Source organism: Arvicola amphibius, chromosome 4 (genome assembly GCF_903992535.2).
Source record: "Arvicola amphibius chromosome 4, mArvAmp1.2, whole genome shotgun sequence".
Taxonomy (NCBI): Eukaryota; Metazoa; Chordata; class Mammalia; order Rodentia; family Cricetidae; genus Arvicola; species Arvicola amphibius.
The window spans coordinates 75,377,053-75,396,477 of NC_052050.1; the positions used below are offsets into that span (position 1 = coordinate 75,377,053).

Consider the following 19,425-nt stretch of genomic DNA (forward strand, 5'->3'; position numbering starts at 1 on the left):
TAACCATGCACAGGCTGGGAGACAACAGCATGACAGATGGGAACTCCTCTGACAGAAGGAACTGCCTACAAGTACAGCCCTATACAGGGAGAATTTGACCATGTACCTGCCCCTTGAAAAGGTCCTGGGCTAAGAAGGATGCTATAATTGTTTTTAAAATTCTTTCTTGGGGATATACAGATCTAGACACAACACATCTGTAGACTGGCTGTAGTGAGGAGAGCACCTCTCATCCATTCATTTACGGTGATGGGATCAAACCATGCCATAAATTAAACAAGGATTTCCTGTCAATCAGCCATGACAGCTAGCCTGACTCTGTCCTCTGAACCTATTTAATTGTTGTCTCTGCTGAGGCCACACAGAACTTTGCTGGTGCTCCTTCTATTTTCAGCCATGATCAGCCGTGTCTGACTCTACATCCCATACACACCGTGGTCTCTCACAGGAGGCATACAAAAGTCACATCAAGGCTCAATCTCCAATTTCTGCATTGACAGCAACATAATATTGTTGTATTTATTTTTTCATTTTATTTCTCACAGCTTGGGTTAATTTTTCAAATAAGAAAGATGTCTTATGAAAAAAGATGTCCTGTTGGACCAGTCTTAGGGTCTATGTCTGTTTTCTTTCCAGCTCCTTCTACCAGATCTACCAATACATTTCCCTGTGAGGTAAGCACAGCTTTGAACAGATAAGATCTGGCATTCCTTTTCTTCTTGAGAATCAGTATGATATACTGAGTGATTAGCTCAAACTCCAGAGATAGGCTGAGTAGATTGAAATTTTAGCAGTGTACATGCTGTGCAGCCTTGGGAAAATTGTCTTACCTCTCTCTGCTTCATTCTTTTCTTTCCTAATCTATGAGTGGAAATAGGGCCAACATAAAGGGTTACTAAAATTGCCAAGTGACATGATACAAATAGGCACAGCATCGTCCAGTCCCAAGTATTTGCTACTTTTATCATGAAACACCATGCACTCACATGAGTTGGTTCTCTATGAACTATCTTTCATCTTAACCAAGAGGGTATTTTGCCATTCTCAAGTCTGATTCTCTAGAAACCAAAGAGGGGGAGTTCTGACCTTCGGCAAGCGTTCTGGATCACCAGGATGCCGGGGGATGACCTTCTGTAACCTCTGGAATCCATAGTCAATGGTGGGTTCATTGAGGGCTGTAAGGAAGAAGTCACAGGATTTGAACATTTTAGGAAATACAGCATTGTTTGCAGCACAGGTGGTATAGAAATAGCCCTTAGCACTTAGTCGATACTCATAGAGTCCCTCATAGAGATTTTGTCCATGATGGGCACTTCCATCTTCTATTATATTTACTGTGGAGGGAGCTGACTCTTGATGAAACATCGGTAGCAAGTGAGTCTCAGAACACAACTCCTCGGGCAGAATCTTACACCTTAACATAATCCTAACTGAAAAGTAGAATGGACTTTGCTTCAAGGTTTTAGGATTCACCTCCTCATTGCAGATAAGCTGCATACAAAGTCAAGGGCTTGTCTGAAGGTACCTATATATTCTAAATAGCAGGGGACCACCCAGGGATCTGTTAAGCCTCCTACAGAGAGACTCAGTAGATCCAATAGCTGAACATTTTCTATGCAGTGAACATGCCGGGGGGCAGAGCAGTGTGAGAGGCATGTCTCTGAAACCTTTGAAAGAATCTACATAGACAAGTATTTAACGTGCTCTTGATTCAAAATCTCCCCATCTTGAGTGACAGACCCACTCACAGCACTGATAGTATGTGAAAGAAAGGAAAAAGAAAAATAAAAAAACCTCTGTGGAAAACTAGCTTAGCCCAGTTGGGTCTCTAGGAACGTTTTACTAAGAGACTCAGAGAGCCAATTGCAATAATAACGTTTGGAGACAATGGACCGCATTGTGTCCAGTTGGACACATTCTCTTAAACTAGACCAAATAGAAACTAGAATCTATGCTATCATTTTCAGAATTCCTTCCTAGGATACAAACCATGTTGAGACTACCTAGTCTGAGAAAGTAGGAGAGATGACAAGACCCTCCTCCACACATACTCCTAGTATCCTGAGCAATAAGTAGGCAGTAGGATTTTATTATTATTTTTTGTACAATTCCTTTCCTTTTCTTTCTTAGTTTAACTAAAGTATTTCACTGCATATGTTCTCCCTTACCGAACACAAAGACAGCTTCTCTAGCCCTAACATTTTATCTATACATTAAAAAACAAGTTGCCTCATGCTGTACTTAAAATGCATTTCCATTAACCTAAATTTCAAAAGTAAGATTCATACTAACTTTAAAAAACTGTATTAAATTCAAATAGGTCCCAAGGCTAATGGAAGCAATTTGTATACCAACCCAAACTGACTGGCCCACTTTTCAAAATACAGGTATGATAATCTCTTGGTTTTAAAAGGACATTTAAATTGAAAGACTGTGAATTTAGAACATAATTATACCAATAGAACCCTTTAACTTGTCAACTTGTAAATCTAAAAGGCTATCAATCATTGCTAAAGAGGAAATAAACCTTAAAATTCCTTGATTGACAGTGCTTACTTTTTATGTAAGAAAAAAAGAGGGGGGAGCTGAATAAAGTGGCCAGAAATCCATTTACAAAAGCACATTGTTTTACATAGGTTAGTAAAAAGCCAGTAACTATTTCTTCCAAAGACACATAAATCAGAGGAAGTACTTTTACTTCCTCTGGATGTTTTAAGTGAGAATGAACTTCAAGCAACTTTATTTAGAGATTTTTTTCCCAAACTATAGTGCCTATCCAGGTCATTAATAGAGCTGCATGTTCATGTTGGATAATGCAATCTTTTTTTTTTTTTTTTTTTTTTGCAAATATGGGATTTAGGCAGCTCTCCCTCCCCCACCCCTCTGCACAGAAAATCTTCCATCTGTCTCTTGTAGAAATTAGCGAAAATTACACCCAGGTATAGTGAATCTCTCTGTTCTAGTTTATGAGTTAAGGCACGATATTTATTATTCCTTTTATTTTATAAATTCTTTCTAAGTCCTCGAGACGAATTCTTCAGATTGACTTGCAGAGGAAAAAAAATCCATGAAGCTCTTTATGCCCAGAGGGTATTACTCATAGAATCTGTGGTATTTGATCAAGAAATGTATCTGAGAGGCAGGGACACCGGAGGTTAAGCTATATATCGTAACCCATAGGGCTAATTGCCAGCAAAATGTTTAACTATAAACAGTAGCTTTAGACAATTAAGAGTATCACACCAGTCCCTGAAAACATAATTCGGCATCCTAGAGTTTTTACCTTTCCAGTCTAAGGCACCCATAACACGAGAGGTGCGGATCCGCTCATTTCATCATTTGTATAATGAATTCCCAGTGTGTCTAGAAACCCGGGCTGCGCATTGCAAAGCTTTTATGCTGGGGTGGGGAGGACGTGAGTTTCTGGCTATCAGGCCAACAACTCACCGCGGAATGACTGACACTTAATATCAGCAATTAAAAGAATCAATTCAAATATCATATGGAACTAATAGCAAAAGAGCTGAGAAGAAGTCATTCTGTTGCCGTGAAGAGTAATTGAATTAGACATATTAAACTCATTACTCAAACAAAAATAAGCATCTACGCTATGGACATAAACCATGACAGAGGGGATATTTTAAATAGTGAGCCGCGGCGAAGGCTTCTTGTTTATTCCTAGTGCCTTTCGTATTTGCCCCCTACTAGTGTTTTCAAGTGTGTGAACTTGCACTCAGAATCTCAGGACCGAGTATGACAGTGGAATGTTCCAGCACTACAGATAATATTACCATTAAGGCCCTGCAGGATGAAACATACTATCCCTTGAAACTCAAAGGAGCCTGCGGACTTTTCTGAGTAGGGAAAAAAAGTCATGTGTGAGAGGGACCATCTAATCAGGATTGGCAGTCTTAAAACATACACAGCTCTCCCCATGGAAAGGAGGGTTAAATATCTGGGAAGAGGAGATGGAACTGAGTTCAATGTAGAGAGAGGCAGAAGAGTGGCAAAGTAGTAAATAGAACTGAATAGGATCCCGGTTTCAGAATCCGTGTCATGTGACCAACCATTTACTGACTTTTCTAGTGTTCGGTTTAAAAGACTACAGGGGGGCATGTATAATATGATGACTTTTCAAGATTCACTTTTGTTTGTGTGAGTGCCTCTATACAGGCATGTGTGTTTGGAGCCCAAGGAGCCCAAGGAGCCCAAAAAAGGGCATTGGCTCTCCTGGTACTTGAGTTATAGGTGACTGTGGTAAGAGCATCAGGTGCTCTTAGCCACTGAGCAGTGTCTCCAACCACTAACATAGTGACATTTTAATGAATAAATAAATAAATGAATGAATGAATCATCAACCTACCTGCCTTCTTACTTATGTGTGTAACAAACAACAGCATCTGGACATAGACAGATGAATATTAGTTGCTTCTAAAACTCATGCCTCCTAAAATGCTTCTCCCTTTTGTGCCTGGCTCATTCTCTGTTTTCAAACCTCCCACCACCCCCTCCCCCAACAATAAGCATATATTACTTTTATAATCAGAGAAAAAGGTTAAAAGCAAGAGATTGTTGCTGAGATGGAATCTGAGCTGCTTGTATAAAGTAATGACATAAGAAACTATGCTTTAAAAAGGGTCTGTGTACCCTTTAATAACCTTGCATAGGTTATTACAAACCATAAGAAAAATAAGTAGTATACTTTTGCCCAGTTGTATAAATATGTGACTATACATAAACTCTGAGAAAATCAACAGAGGGTAATGGGGGAGAATCATAAAGAACGTATATTTATTTCATCAACAGGGGTAGTGGTACCTTAGGGACATGCATCTACCCTGCAAGAATGTAATATAAAGTTAATTCTTCAACAAAGTGACCTCATTGTACTCAAGTGCAGGGCTCAGGGGTGGCAGCAGAAAAGGACTAATCCATCCCCCCACCCAAAAAAAAAAAAAAAACTTGGGACAATTCCGAGAATCTGGTCGAGAAAGAAAAACCAGAGCAGCTTAATTGAACGTAATTAACCACATAAAGAGGCAAAAGCAACTTAAGTTCAAAGAAGAAAAACAGATGAGGCTGTGAACCACAGAAGGCGTGGGGTGGCAAAAGTGACCCTTTGGGCTCAGCTTCCAAGCATCTCACCTTCACCCTGAGAAGGATTTCAGATACTTTCGCCCCCGAATCAGGTAAGGATGACAAGATAAAGAAGACTCACAAATTTAGGGGGGAAAGTCCTTTGTCCCGAAAAGAAATGGCTCAATACTTAAACTCTCGGGATATAACAGGACCAATTGTATGCTTTTTTTTATTTTTGAGACAAGGTTTCAGTGTAGCCTTGGCTGTCCTGGAACTCGCTCTGTAGACCAAGTTGGCCTCGAACTCAGAGATCTGCCTGCCTCTGCCTCCCGAGTGCTAGTACAAAAGTGTGCGCTACGACTGCCTGGCTTAGCCTATGCGCTTTCTAAAATGCTGAAAGATAGATAGAGGTCCCGGCATCATGTGTTTTGTAGCAGTGACCACATCCCTATGTAGGAATTAGCTGTTTTGTGTCACAATTTCTTAAGCTTTTAAAAATAAATTTTGTGCAAAAAGTGCTTAACCCAAAAGAACAGATGAAAAGACTTGGATTGTAGAGTCAGAGCCATGCTTGGTCTTTCTTAGGCAGGCTTCCCCTCTTATTCCAAAGTCCACTGCCATGTCTGCCACATAGAAACTGCTTTGAACAGTTTCTCGTGAAAGGTGGCATAGAGGGAACCAGGCTCCTGGAGAGCGGTTACTGAATTAAGATGTCTTCCACTGACCCCTTCCAACTTGTTTTCTAGTAGCCCTGCATTTCTTGGCTATAGGCGTCACAGAGCTCTCTGCAGCATGCCAAGGGCAGTCTGAAACTTTCTTTCAAACACACAAAAGGCAAGGTCAAGTGCTCTACTAGGGCACTCCAGGTTGCAGGGCAAATGCAATGCCTGAGGGGTCAGGGGACCCTTGCATCCCCAGCTGTGATGCTCGTGGCACTGGGAATGGACACGGGAAGGAGCACACACTCTACTGCTAAGGTTCTTACGTCATCTTCAGCAAAGCTATTTCTTTTGAAAGAGGAAAAAAAAAACCACCCAGTTAATTAAACAGTTAAGAATATCAAGCCATTTCATCTGGCTGCATTGGGCTACTTACAAATGCCTTTAGGTTCCTCCCCCGACTCATCAGCTCAAACTCCTGCAAAGGGAACTGGTAACTTTCCATCCAAACTTCTTAATGAGGCCTTTTCCCCTAGCGGGCATCACCATGCGTCCTGCCCTAATCAGCAAAGCTCCCATCATATAAATCTATTGCTGCAGTGTCCAGAGGCTTCCGCAGCATGAAACACTATAGGTGAAGAAAATGTAGGTATGGCAACTAGATTTTATATGATAATTCTAATTATAAAATTAAAATATTCCAATTAAAACATTTAAGTAATGAGTCAACTGTATTTTCAGATTTTTTTCCTTTTCTTTTCTCTCTCTCTCTTTCTCTCTCTCTCTCTCTCTCTCTCTCTCTCTCTCTCTTTCTCTCTCTTTTTAAGAAATCCACTTCACAAACAAATCAACTAAAGTCTTCTCTTCCAGAATATTTACAGGTTAAAGTCTTAAAGGGTACATGTACTGTAGTGAGAACTGATTTTTCTCTTCACTTTTTTTAGTTCCTTTTTAAAGAAATTTTTCTTTCTCTGTCGTCTGTAGCTTCCGCAGCATTAGTCTCTGGAAATAGTGGTGATGGGGCTGGAGAACCTTGTCCCCTAACACATAGGGAAGGTGCTGGGTGCCACTCAGACCAAAGCTCATGGAGTGAGTGGCTTTTATAGCTCAGCAACTCGCTGAGGTGCTTTCACGTATTTCTGGGGTTTTAATTTCCTTTTTTTAATGGCTGTGTGACATGATGTCATTTTGACTGGAAATAAAAAGAAATTCAGATATTAGAAAGGTAATATTTATATTCTATTGCCATTTAATGTCCAAACAAATATGTAGACTCCATGCCAAGTAATAAATAAAAGCTCATAGCAGAGGCAATGATAAAACTAGCACCTGGTCTCCCCAGCTTCCCTAGTGACTACTCTATATTTGAACTAAAGGAGTAACAGCCGAGCATTTCCCTTCCAGGCAGATCCATTCTGGCAGGAGACTTATTACCTATGTGTTAGGCAGAGCCTTTTTGTTCCTTAATAGCCCCATTTTTCCCTCAGTCACTAAATTAACAACCAGAGGTAAACAGTAAAACAGCAAGTTATCTTCGGGAAGCTATCTTCAAGAGTGACTCTAAAATATACTAATGGAAGAAGAAGGAAAAAAAAATCAACCTGAAACCAAAAACAAGAACCACAAAGAGTGTAATTGAAGAGACAGGACGCACTCCAGCCATGTGGGTGTTTCAATACCTGCCTAGAGGCTGGGGGAATAAGCACCATGCCAGGTCAGCTCATCTGTGGACCAGATACACCCTCTGAGATGCCTGAAAGCAAACCTTTTGCAAGTCAGCCCCTCTTTTTAGTAAGAAAGGTTTCCACAACCTGGTGGCCCTGCCCTGGCATCCAGGAAGGCTCAGAGGAGCTTCCAAAGCTGGCTCACTGGACCATGGAAAGCCGCGATTTCAAGTAATAAGGTGTCGAGAGAGATAGAATCAATATTGGAAGAAATTATCAATGGGAGGGCAGGCGGGGGCAAAGGAGATCCCCCAAAACTACCTTTGAACATACTCTGATTTATTTGTCGTGTGTGAACCTCCTTTGTGGTAATGACTTGGAAATACAAAAACCAAGCAAAACAATTAATTGTGGGGAGCAGTCATTTTTATATGGAATGGCACCAAGAGAACACATGATGGAAACCCTGAAGAAACAGAGCCAGAAGCCCAGGAAAGTGGGAGAGCTGGAGGTGAATGACCCCTTAGAAGATTACTGAAATGCAAAGGGCTTGTGTGTGTTTGGGAATTAATAACTCCTCAGGAGGAGGGAAAGGGGAGGGACTGAGAGTCGCTTCTAGTTTTCCAGATGAAATAGCTTTACTGCCTTGCTAAATCTACAAGCAACACATTCCCATTCTGGAAAACTTCTTAAACCACAACAGGAGGGAGAGCTTCATGACAACCCCACCAAAAAGAAGCACTGCCCCTATCTTAGGGTTATATATGCTTTCAGATACCATCTTACCATCTCAAGGCTGTTTTTTTATATAAACATAGATTAAATTTACCACCCTCATTCTTTTTAATGGTTGTAGCGTATAATTGTATATGAATGGCCATGATTTGTGTATCAAATGCCCTACGAATGATGATGTAGAGGGTTTTGTTCCCCCAAAATGTTCATTGACTTAAGGAGAGTTGTAATGAACAACACTCGGAATAAATTTCTAGGTAAAAGAACGTTGGCCTCTCATATCCTTGTGTGCACGTATTTCTTGACGAGCCTGCAATGTACTTATTCCAACTTATACTTCCGCAGGTAACTTCCAAAAGCATCTGCGAAAGAAGACAAACTTTTTAAGGTTTCCCATCCTAAACTCAATGTTTCTCTCAGCTCCAAGGGCCGCTGGAGACTTTTCAGAGATGTTCATGATTACAATCGTCCTGTACTGAGGTACCATCTTGAATACAGCCTTGAGGGAAGGGTCTTTTTCCAAGAAGAGCAGAACACTTTCCATCAAAGAGGATCCCATGAACTACTATAATCTCCCTGTGGCACAAAAGTTAAAAATCAGCAATCCCATTCGAATGTGGGAAACTGAGGCATTCAGTTATATGATAGTCCAGGACACTTGTCAGGTGTTGTTGCGCAGAGCTTGGCTTGGTGTCCTGAGATATCTAATGCTGATAATCTACCTACAGCCCATAGAAAAGAAGTCTTATTCTCCAGTCAGCCTCCTTGCCCTTCATCCCTACCTTTGATCCCAGGAGCCTTTACACCTAGAATCCCAACTTCATCCAGATGAACCAGTCCTTCCTTGGTCTGATTTCTTTAAGTTTATCCCATTAGCAAACACCCTCATATCTTAAACTTGCCTCAATGTTCTTCATCAAGAAATCTTATTCTCAGCCCTACCAAATCCCCAGCTTCCTCTCTGTTGCACCCTGCAGAGAAAGTAGCATTCGGCAGGAAAGGGTTTATTCAGCCCACAGTTCCAGGTCACAGTCCACCACTGTGGGGGAAATCAAGGCAGGAATTCAAAACATCACATTCACTCAGGAGCAGAGAGGGGGAAGAAGGGAGGGAGGAAGGGAGGGAGGCAGGAAGGAGGGAGGGAGGGAGGGAGGGAGGGAGGGAGGGAGGGAGGGAGGCAGGAAGGAGGGAGGGAGGGAGGGAGGGAGGGAGGGAGGGAGGCAGGAAGGAGGGAGGGAGGGAGGGAGGGAAAGAGGGAAGGAAGGAAGGAGGGAAGGAGGGAAACAGAGAAAAATGGATGCCCTGATAACTTGTTGGCTTGCTCTCAGCTAGCTTCCCTCACAGTTCTGGACCCAACCCAGGTCAACAATTCAGGGTACTTCCACCCCACCTCAGTTAAGCAATCAAGACAATCTGCCATATGTTATCCTGATCTAGACAATTCCGCCATTGGGACTGCCTTCCTAGGTGACTGCAGGTTATATCAAGTCGACCATTTAACTTAACCAGTTTTCCTTATAGACCCAGCTTGTAAAGACCTTCAAAGGTGTTTGCTTAAGAAAAGGAGGCACAGAATTACAGTATGTTCTCTGTTATGGTACATCAGGCTGATCTATTTCATACCACAACTCCTTGGAAGTTTCTAGAAGATCCTTGGTGAGAAGCATGTCCTCACGGGCAGACCTCCATGTCTCCCTGGAGGGTCACACTCCATCTAGACCTGGAAGTGGGTGGAACCGGTGACAATGAAGGGAAACTGTGCTATTCTCTAATTGTCACCCTGCCATCTTCTATGGTGGGCTGCAATCTGCTTGGCCTTCCAGGGGCCTTAATTTTGATTTCCAAATTTGATTCAAGTATAAAATTAAAATTAATTCCCTCCAGAAAACTGAAGCTAAATTGTCATAGTTTTACGGATTTATATCTCTCTATTTTTTTTTTACCTTTCAATCTAATCTTTTTATTTTGGATTAGAAAAAAATCTGGATCATTTATGATTAAGTTTCAAAGACAGATTTGCTCCTTTAAGGGAAAAGAGAAGGCTGGTTTTCACTGTGTAATGGATGGCGGTGTTTAAGGATTGAAGGCCAGCATACTCCGTCTTTCTTTCTTAAGGATAAATCCATAATTCTCTCCTGGCGGATCTTCTGATATATCAAGAGTAATATTACCTCTATAATTGTTCTTCAGATTTCTTCCCAGAGAGTTTTGACAATAACTGTTATCAAGAGTGTAAAATCACCCAGCCTGTCTGATAAACATGTTTTCTTCTGTCCCTACCCCAGCGAGAGCTGTGACACCGGACTTTTATCATCCTGCGTGTGTTCGGAATGCGCTTAGGACAGCAATTGCCGGGAATAGGCAGGCGATAAACCGCATTGATTTAACACATCTTGTTTTCAATCATGCTTGGATTTTCTGAGCACGCGTTTTTCCTGTACTCGGGCTTGTAGCTTTTATCTGACGAGCTGATCCCTTTTCAAAGGAAAATGAAAAGGTCGCACAATAAGACACGGTTTACTGGAACTTGAACACGCACCAGGGAAAGTATTTTAGATAAATACTGTCAGACATAGTGGAGCTGAATTCCAACAGCACAGTTGCTAAACAACAATACTTATTACTCTCCTAGAACAAGCCACCAGCAACGTGTGGCTCTCAGCAGGGGACAGCTCCAAGTCAGAGGCCAGACTTCAACTCCTTTCCAAGTAACCAAGATCAACGTTTGGGGACTGAGTGCTTCTGCGAGAATGTTGATATTACAATTTTCTAGACAACTCACAAACCTGCCCCACTGTTTGTAGAGCCATTTCCCCAGAACCAGTAGTCAGACAGAGATGTCCCAGCGGACATTGGCAAACCATCAGAGTGGGGAACAAAAGCAATCCTAGGAAAAGTGAGGGAAAGGGGACTCTAAATAGCATGACCGACCCCCGGAAGAAGCAAGGAAGGGCTCATAACTTGGAGAAGGGAGTTAATAAGTGATTGCTTGGGAACACTGAAGTGAAATTAAAGAGAATTTGTAACATGTATGTCAGACAGAAGGCTACAAGGGCTGTGCAGAGGAGCCTAGATGTTTCTAGCCACCTTGTTTCCAACTCAGATGTCACAAGGAGAGGAAGTAGTGAAGCCAGGCTGCTTCAGCATCCACTCAGCCTGGGTGATTGTTGTTGCCAAGGGTCCCCATCCTGAAAGAGTCACAGAGCTTCCTCTGCCTGAACATTACTTTAGGTGCCTTTCTTTGGGCCTTGAGATCCTTACAGTGCCTGCAGGCAGTGCTGTAACCCACAGCTCCTCCGAGCCTGGCTGTTCCCAACACCATGGGCAGCTTAGCAATCCTTCCAAAGCTCCCATTAGCCAAAAGAAATGGCCATCCTGATCACTAAGCCCTTACATCTGACCGTTAATGGTTATGACCTAAACTTAGCATTCATTTGAAACACACTGATGAAAATCCACAAAGGCATTGAAAAAAACATAATAATAAAGTTTCTAATAATTTGCGTTTGATGCGGGTTTTCTGAAGCCAAATCTAAGTAGCCCAGACTAGCTTCAAACCTGGCATCCTCCGGTCTCAGTTGAAGCTGTGTATATTCATCACCACATCCAGCTTGATACATGGACTTGGCCACAGCAACCAGTGAAAACCCAATGCTTGCAAAGCTAAAACAACCTCTTGAGGAATGCAATGCCGTCTAGCATTGAACTCTGAGTGCCCTTGTACTGGTGACTTGTGTGATGCCTGACAAACATCTTTCACACCAAAAATGCCCTATAACATCCCTGTGAGGGCGCAGGGACACTGTAGTATGTATGTTTATGAAAAACATAGGTCCGTGCAGAAGCACAGAACTGTAAATGCTGACATGCTGCTAGGATCCAGGGCACTCACTGATGTGGGACCCATATTCTTTTTCTTCTTTTCCTTCTTCTCCTATGATTATTATTTATTAGTAGCAGCTGACATGAATTCTAAGTATGTATAGGATGGTAAACATTTTTATGAATAATCTAACTTCTCCAAGAGCTGTGTAAAAGAGGCACCGCTATGCAGAGAAGGAAGAAAAGGATTAGAGGATTCAGGTAACCTCAAGCCACAGAAATATGAATGAAAGGGCAGAGACTGAAGCCCAGGCAGCCTTTCCTGTTTGGTAGAGCAGCCAAGTTAGGACAAACGAGGGCATTCCAGAACATTCTTTAATAATTCTGGCCTCTGGTGTCTTCTGAATAGTTTCTCCCTCTTCATTTACTCCCCCCGCCGCCATCTCTTCCACTCTTTTTCTTTGCACGCATGTCCCATGATGCCCACGTCACCAGACCTCTCATATGAGTAATAGCTGACACATAGCACAGTCTTCTCTTTGCCCAAAGCTTTCTAGAGTAAGATACAGCTAGATTGGAGCCCAGATGTCACCCCTGACCTTTTCTGTGTTCTTTGGGCCCTTCCTGTCTATAGTGTGAAAATGGGAGGTAGAAGTTGTCGGGTGTTTGATACGTAATTCTCAATGGATGCTTCTTATTGCCATGAATAAAATGCTTGCGATGGCCTAGGACGAAAGAATGGAGCGGGCAACACAGGGTTAATTGTATGTATTTACACGCTTGCTCTTCCATTGCAATCTACTCCAGAGATATGAGAAACAGAAAGATGCAAACAAGGCTTTAAAGCAATGTAGTAAATGTAACAACCTGAGGGTGTCGAATTCTAGAAGAGCCCTGGGTATGATTTGCTTGTTCCAAAGGCTCAACCTTTCCCCCTCCATTACACGGTCTACCATCACTGGTTCTCAAACACTTCCCTAAAACACAATTCCATCTGGACTAAGACACAACTGTTTCGAATCTCAGAGGCTAGAGAGATGGCTCAGACGCCAAGGGCACTTACTGCTCTTGCAGAGAATATGGGTTCAGTTCTCAGCACCCATATCTTGATTCACACCTATACTTAACTCCAGTTACAAGGGTCCACCATCTTTTCTGGCTTTGCAGGTACCAAACACAGATGTGTTTGTGTGTGTGTGTGTGTGTGTGTGTATGTGTGTGTGTAGACAAAACACAAATACACCGAAAATAAAAACAAATAAATCTTTAAATGAATATAAATTGTTGGAATCAATAATGGAAAATTGAGTAGGAGACAGATTCTTAGATGTGATTATTTCTGGACCTAGGGTGTTCTCTGATGGTTTGGATAAATGAATGAAAGTGCAGGCTTGCTCTAGGCTAGGCCATGTGCAGAAGAAGACAAAGAGAAAGAAAGCACAGGGGCATTCTGGCGCCCTGAGATTCCCATCCAAATGACTCTGGTGTAAGATGCCATAGCACACCCTGAAGGAATTCCTAATCCAGGGAGGCTGATGGCAATCAGCTGCTCAGAAACCCATAGAGCCACAGCAGAACCAATGAATGTACTGATAGTCCACAGCACACAACATCAGCAAAAATACTAACTCTCTATAGAGGAGAGAGAACAGTGAACAAAGAGAATATCTTTGAGCTGGATGTGAGAGAATGAATAGGAGTTTCCCACAAAGAACAGGTGGGGAAAGTAGTCTAGGAAAAATGGACAGGATGTTCCAAAGAAAAGAGAGAGAGAGAGAGAGAGAGAGAGAGAGAGAGAGAGAGAGAGAGAGAGAGAGAGAGAGAGAGAGAGAGATAACAGGATGCATTCAAATTGCATTTGAATTTATTTGGGAAAAACATATCATACATGTTAATAGCGGAGTGCTATAGGTTAACCCTATAGCAGAACTTAACCCCAAATGTCCTGCCAGGGACTTTATGTGGTAGGCAACAGTAGTTATTTAAATCCTCCATGTGGAGGGGTCAATAATATGATCTCTATTTCAAAAAGATAATCACGAGAGTCAAAGGCAGAGTGGATTTTAAAGAGAGAACTTTTGCAGTACTCGAAATGGCAAATGAAATCCCAACAATGACGGTTTCTTGGGGAAGAGGTAGATTGATTGTAAAAATATTTTGGAGTAGAATTGACCTGACTTCAGCATGTGTTAGATAGGAGGGTGTAGAAAGGATGTGATACATAAAATAAAAACAAATAAATCTTTAAATTGATGTAAATTGTGAGAGCCAATAAGGGACCTGAATGGACAGATAGAAAACTATATATAACAGGCAAGAAGCCTTGAATCCTGTTTCAGAAGTGCTAGGTTTGAGATTCCATTTGTTAAAACTATTAGTAGGCAGTAGGAAAAGAAACAGAACAGTTCAGAAGACAAGATTACGGATGAAGGTGATGCTGTGGGTAACATCAAGGTAAAGATGATAGTTACACATTTGTATGAAAAGGGAGCCAAGGACCAAGAGCCTGGTGGGCAAGGCCAGCAGGAGAACGCTGGGTAGAAAAAGATCCCCAGACCAGACAAGACATAGGCAAGTCAGGATACCAGGACAGAATGATGATGTTGAAAGAAAATGAGGACCTACAAGCCAAGGTGCCCTCCATACGCTTGCATAGCTGGAGAAGCTGCACCATCCTCACATGGTTAACAAGTCTGACCGGCACCATGTTAGAATGCTCAGGAATTACTTCACACGTAAGTCTTAGGTTTTCTTTTGTCTCACTCAGCTGCTTCCAATGCAAAGATATAAACATCTCCTGTTCAACCAAAGCTTAACTTATGGGAGAGAAATGGGGGGCAGGCAGGAAGGAGAGGGACTTTCTCTAAGATCAGTCACCCCAGTCCTAAGGACAAGCAAGCACATGACTATACCCTGTAAGATATACACTCCAGTGTCCATCCCAAATAGCAGTGGTGTTAAGTTTAAATTCACCTTTTACGTCATGTAAATTCTCGCAGTATTGTTGTATATGGGGTAAAGACAGGGTATTCCTACCATTCTTGATTTTTTTTTCTCTTGCATGCTTGATTTGTCTTTTAAGAAACAGACAGAGCCAAGATGTCTACTTGAGACATCCTGGTAAGTTCTATTCACCTTACACTGGGACTTATGATCCATGACAGCAGGAAGCATTCTTGCTATAACATATTGACATAAACAATGTATATGTAACCAGAATTTAATTGCCACATTGGATCGTAATATTGGTCCCTGGCGTCTGCTAATAAATAGGTGTTTAGTTAAGCAATTCACTTGTTTTGGAGTAACGGTTACTGTGTGGGCAATGGGTATGTGGCCACTTCCGCAATAACCCCTCATAAGATTCTGGAAACCAATTTTGAAAAGCAAGCAATAAAGCACCACATAAAAAATAATGGTGTAATTACTTGCTGGTCAGGTTAAACCTACTGTGGCGATAAAAGACCAAAGGCAATGCCAAGCATCATAAGCAGATTTGCTGTAAATTTGACATCGATCTTGACCTTCAGCAAACATGAAAGATTTGAACTCTCACACCTCAGCCAAGTAGGAAGCGCAGAAGACCATTGGTGTCCTGCCTCTATTTAAAACCAAGATATAGGAAGGGTGTATATGGGAGCAGGGAAGCATATATCTTAATTTAAGGAGCCACCTGAGGGTTGTCAAGAGACTTGACCCTAGAGGGGTTCCCAGGTTTCCAGGGAGACGCCCCCCAGTTAGCTCCTTGGGCAGCTGAGGAGAGGGAGCCTGAAAAGGCCAGTTCCTATAGCCATACTGATGAATTTCTTGCATATCACCATAGAACCTCCACCTGACGATAGATGAAGAAAATGACAGAGCCCCACCTTGGAGCACCGGACTGAGCTCCCAAGGTCCTGATGAGGAGCAGAAGGAGAGAGAACATGAGAAAGAAAGTCAGGACCGTGAGGGAACCTCCATCTGGCGACAGATGGGGAAAATGACTGAGCCCCACACTGGAGCACTGGACTGAGCTCCCAAGGTCCTGATGAGGAGCAGAAGGAGCGAGAACATGAGGGAGAAAGTCAGGAACGTGAGGGGTGCGTTCACTCATGGAGACGGTGGGACAGAACTAATGGGAGATCACCAACTCCAGTTGGAATGGGACTGATGGATCATGCGACCAAACTCGTCTCTCTGAATGTGGCCAACAGCGGGGGCTGACTGAGAAGCAAAGGACAATGGCGCTGGGCTCTGATTCTTCTGCATGGACGGGCTCTGTGGGAGCCTTCTCAGCTTGGTCGATCACCTTCCTGGACCTGGGGGGGAGTTGGGAGGACCTTGGTCTTAGCATAGAGTAGGGAACCCTGATGGCTCCTTGGCCTTGAGAGGGAGGGAGGGGAGGTATGGGTGGAGGGGAGGGGAGGGAAGGGGGAGAAGGAGGGGAGGGAAGGGGAGGAGGAGGGGAGGGAGGGGGGAGGAGGAGGGGAGGGAGGGGGGAGGAGGAGGGAAGGAGATGGAAATTTTTAAATATAAAAAATAAACCATGAGAAAAAAAACCTAACAAAAAAAAATAAGATGAAAAAAAAAACCAAATGAATGAACTTATCCCATTAATGCCTGTATTAAGATTCAAAAGCCTGAGAGGCCGGGACTATCACTAAGTTCCTGATATGAAGACTCTCATATTCTCATTAGAATTTAGACCCCAAAGAATGATGGTCCAGAAATGCTTTGGATATATCACAGTGTGGTTATAATTTGTTCTCTAAGATGTAAGAAAAAGAGGTGGATGGGACATGCTAATTGAGCATAAACTACACTATTTAGAAAGAGGTGAAGGACGTCTGAGCTCCTCTTGGTGGTCTGTGAGCAAGTGCCTTGTAATTCATGGTTAAAACCATCTAGCCCACACCTGAGCCTCGATCCTTTTTCAGGTCATCCCAGATGCTGAAGAGACTTTTCTGTGGATGGAAAGGTGTGGAGGGTGGACTGAGCTAGCAAAATCTTTTAAGCAAAAACTTTTGGGCAAAAGCTTCTAAGGATGGCATGGAACAGTTCATACTCAGGGGTATCACAATTGTTTATTTAAGTTGCTATGGTGACTGCCAGTGACTGGCAGTTCATGTCTCTCCTCAGCCCATGGAAGAGTTGGCAATGCACTGTGTAGCAGGGTGCCAATAAAGTGATGGCAGACTAGTTCTTACTAACAAAAGTAAATTTTCAATGATGCCAACTTGAATCTCCCTCAAATAGGAAATCTTGTACATTGAAGGCTAGTTAGGACTGGGTATGAACTTTCCAGGAGGCAAATTACCATCTATGAATAGACAGAACAAAATGTTAAGTTTAAAGACAGAACTTCATTCAGGCCACAGGTGTGATCAGTAGTCTCCATGGCTACACAAATCATTTCTACCCATAGCAATCACATGCCGTCTAGACAGGAATGGTAGTGCACACCTGTATTCCCCGCACTCTGGGAGAGGAGGCGGCAGGAAGCTCACCACAAGTTTGAGGCTAGCCTAGGCTACATAGACACTTCCAGACCAGCTGGAGCTGCATAAATAGATCCTGTCTACAAAACTGAAAAAGAAGAGGAGGAAAGGAAGAGGGGAGAAAGGGGAAAGAAGCAGTGTTGGAAAAAGACCTAGTTGCTCCTAAGGGTCCTCCCACCTCCTTGGGTCTCATTGGTATTAGAGATGGGAAATCCCCAGCAGAGGCTCTGCCTCTCTCCATTCATGGTTGTAATGGACCTGCTTAAATTGAGTAACAGCTGGAAGCAAGGGGGAGTTAGTGACCTTCCTTTCTTGTTACTGTCTGTCTACCCCTATTGGAAGGTGGGCAGTGTATAGGAAATGAAAAGTACATATTTAGCTCTATCCGTGGGACTAACTTTGCCTGAGGCCAATGTGCCAGATAGCCTTAAAGGTTTTTTTCAGAGGGCTGGGACATATCTGCCAGGACAGAGATCAGCCTGATAAACTGCTGACCTATTCCTAAGTGGAATTTTTTTTATGATTATTTTGGGACAATGGGTACTGTGACCCTTTAAGGACAAAATCAAACATACAGGATTGCTTCCTCCCCACACCCCTGAAAAAACTATCCAAACAACTTTTAGATACAGATGCATTCTTCTAAATCTCCTCCAGAATTAACCACTTGATCTCGCTACAATCACACAGAGGGAAGCAAAGGCACAGCCATTCACTCCACTTCAGGACTGTCATGCTACAGAAAGCCTTCTACTTAGACCAAACACAGCCACACTTGGAGAGCCCAAGTGCAAGGTCAGACACCACCAGTTAACCTTCTGACAATGACCAAACTCTAAAAATGCTGGAGTCCAATCGAACCTAGCTCTCTCTCCTAAGTCAGTTCTTCACACAAACCAAGTTTTAAATAAAAAGACCATTTTTATGCTAGCGTAATCTGGGAAGAGGGACCTCAGTTTAGAAAATGACCACCAGATTGGCCCGTAGGCAAGTCTGTGGAGCATCTTCTTGAGTATTGATTGATATGAAAGGGCTTGGACCACTGTAGATGGTCCTACATATCGGCAGGAAGTCCTGATGGGTATAAGAAGGCAAGCGGAGCAAAACAATAAGTAGTGGTCCTCCTTGGCTTCTGCTACAGTTCCTGCCTGGATCTCCTTTCCGGGTTCCCCCAGAGATGGATCCTACTTGGGAAACAGAAGCCAAATAAGACCTTCCCTCTCCAGGTCTTTTGGTCATGGTCTCTATTACAGCAATAGAGGTCAAATTAACATAGAAGCCTGTTTTACAGGTGCAAAGACTGAGCATAAGCGTGCTTGAGCTGTCCTCCTGCCAAAACGGAGTCTCAGTCCTGCCCTTCAGACATAGGCTATCGCCTACAGATGTTCACACCTTCCCAATCAGATGGCCCCACCACACTGTGGAATGAATGCACCTGCAAGGATGAAGAGCAAAGGCTCCGGAGCCAGTAAGTAGTACCCTGGTGCAGTCTCCAAAGTGTTCAAGTGGTTGGTTTTTGTTGTTTGTTTGTTTTGTTTTGTTTTAAACCTTAGCAATTGAACCCATAGCTCTGTATAAGCCAGCCTTGGAACTCATTCTGTAGCCCAGGCTGGCTCTGTGGCTCTTCTGCCTTACCGTTCTTGAGTCTCTATAGTTACAGGCCTACATGACCAGGCCTGACTTTTACATTATTCTTATCCATTGCCAACATGTCCTTTAAAGTTTATTCTTTCCCACACTGCTGATATTAGAAACATCCCTGGCTTTACCTAAATGCTTATGGTGGAAATGGGCTAGGACTAGTAATCTCCCGCTACATACTGTAGTTACTCTGTGCCCGAGACCGCATGCACTGGAGCTCAAACTGTGGGTTCCAGACTAGCTATGGCCAGTCTCGACTGCCGTTATCACCATTTCTCTAGGTATAGATCCAAGTTTGGCAGACTGCAAATGGATCCTGGCCATGTTTCAATAAAGTAAGACCCAAAT

The 19,425-nt window shown here is 42.8% G+C and overlaps 1 protein-coding gene across 12 annotated transcripts in view; it reads right to left on the reverse strand.

The window, feature by feature from the left end:
- Nucleotides 1-19,425, reverse strand: part of Ebf1 (EBF transcription factor 1) — a 389,291-nt gene that overhangs the window by 31,173 nt on the left and 338,693 nt on the right. For all 12 annotated transcript variants that reach the window (XM_038326659.1, XM_038326664.1, XM_038326662.1 and 9 more), the window contains one exon: nt 1,087-1,175. In XM_038326659.1, the coding sequence (XP_038182587.1) occupies nt 1,087-1,175 (89 nt within the window). The remainder of the gene's footprint in view (nt 1-1,086; nt 1,176-19,425) is intronic.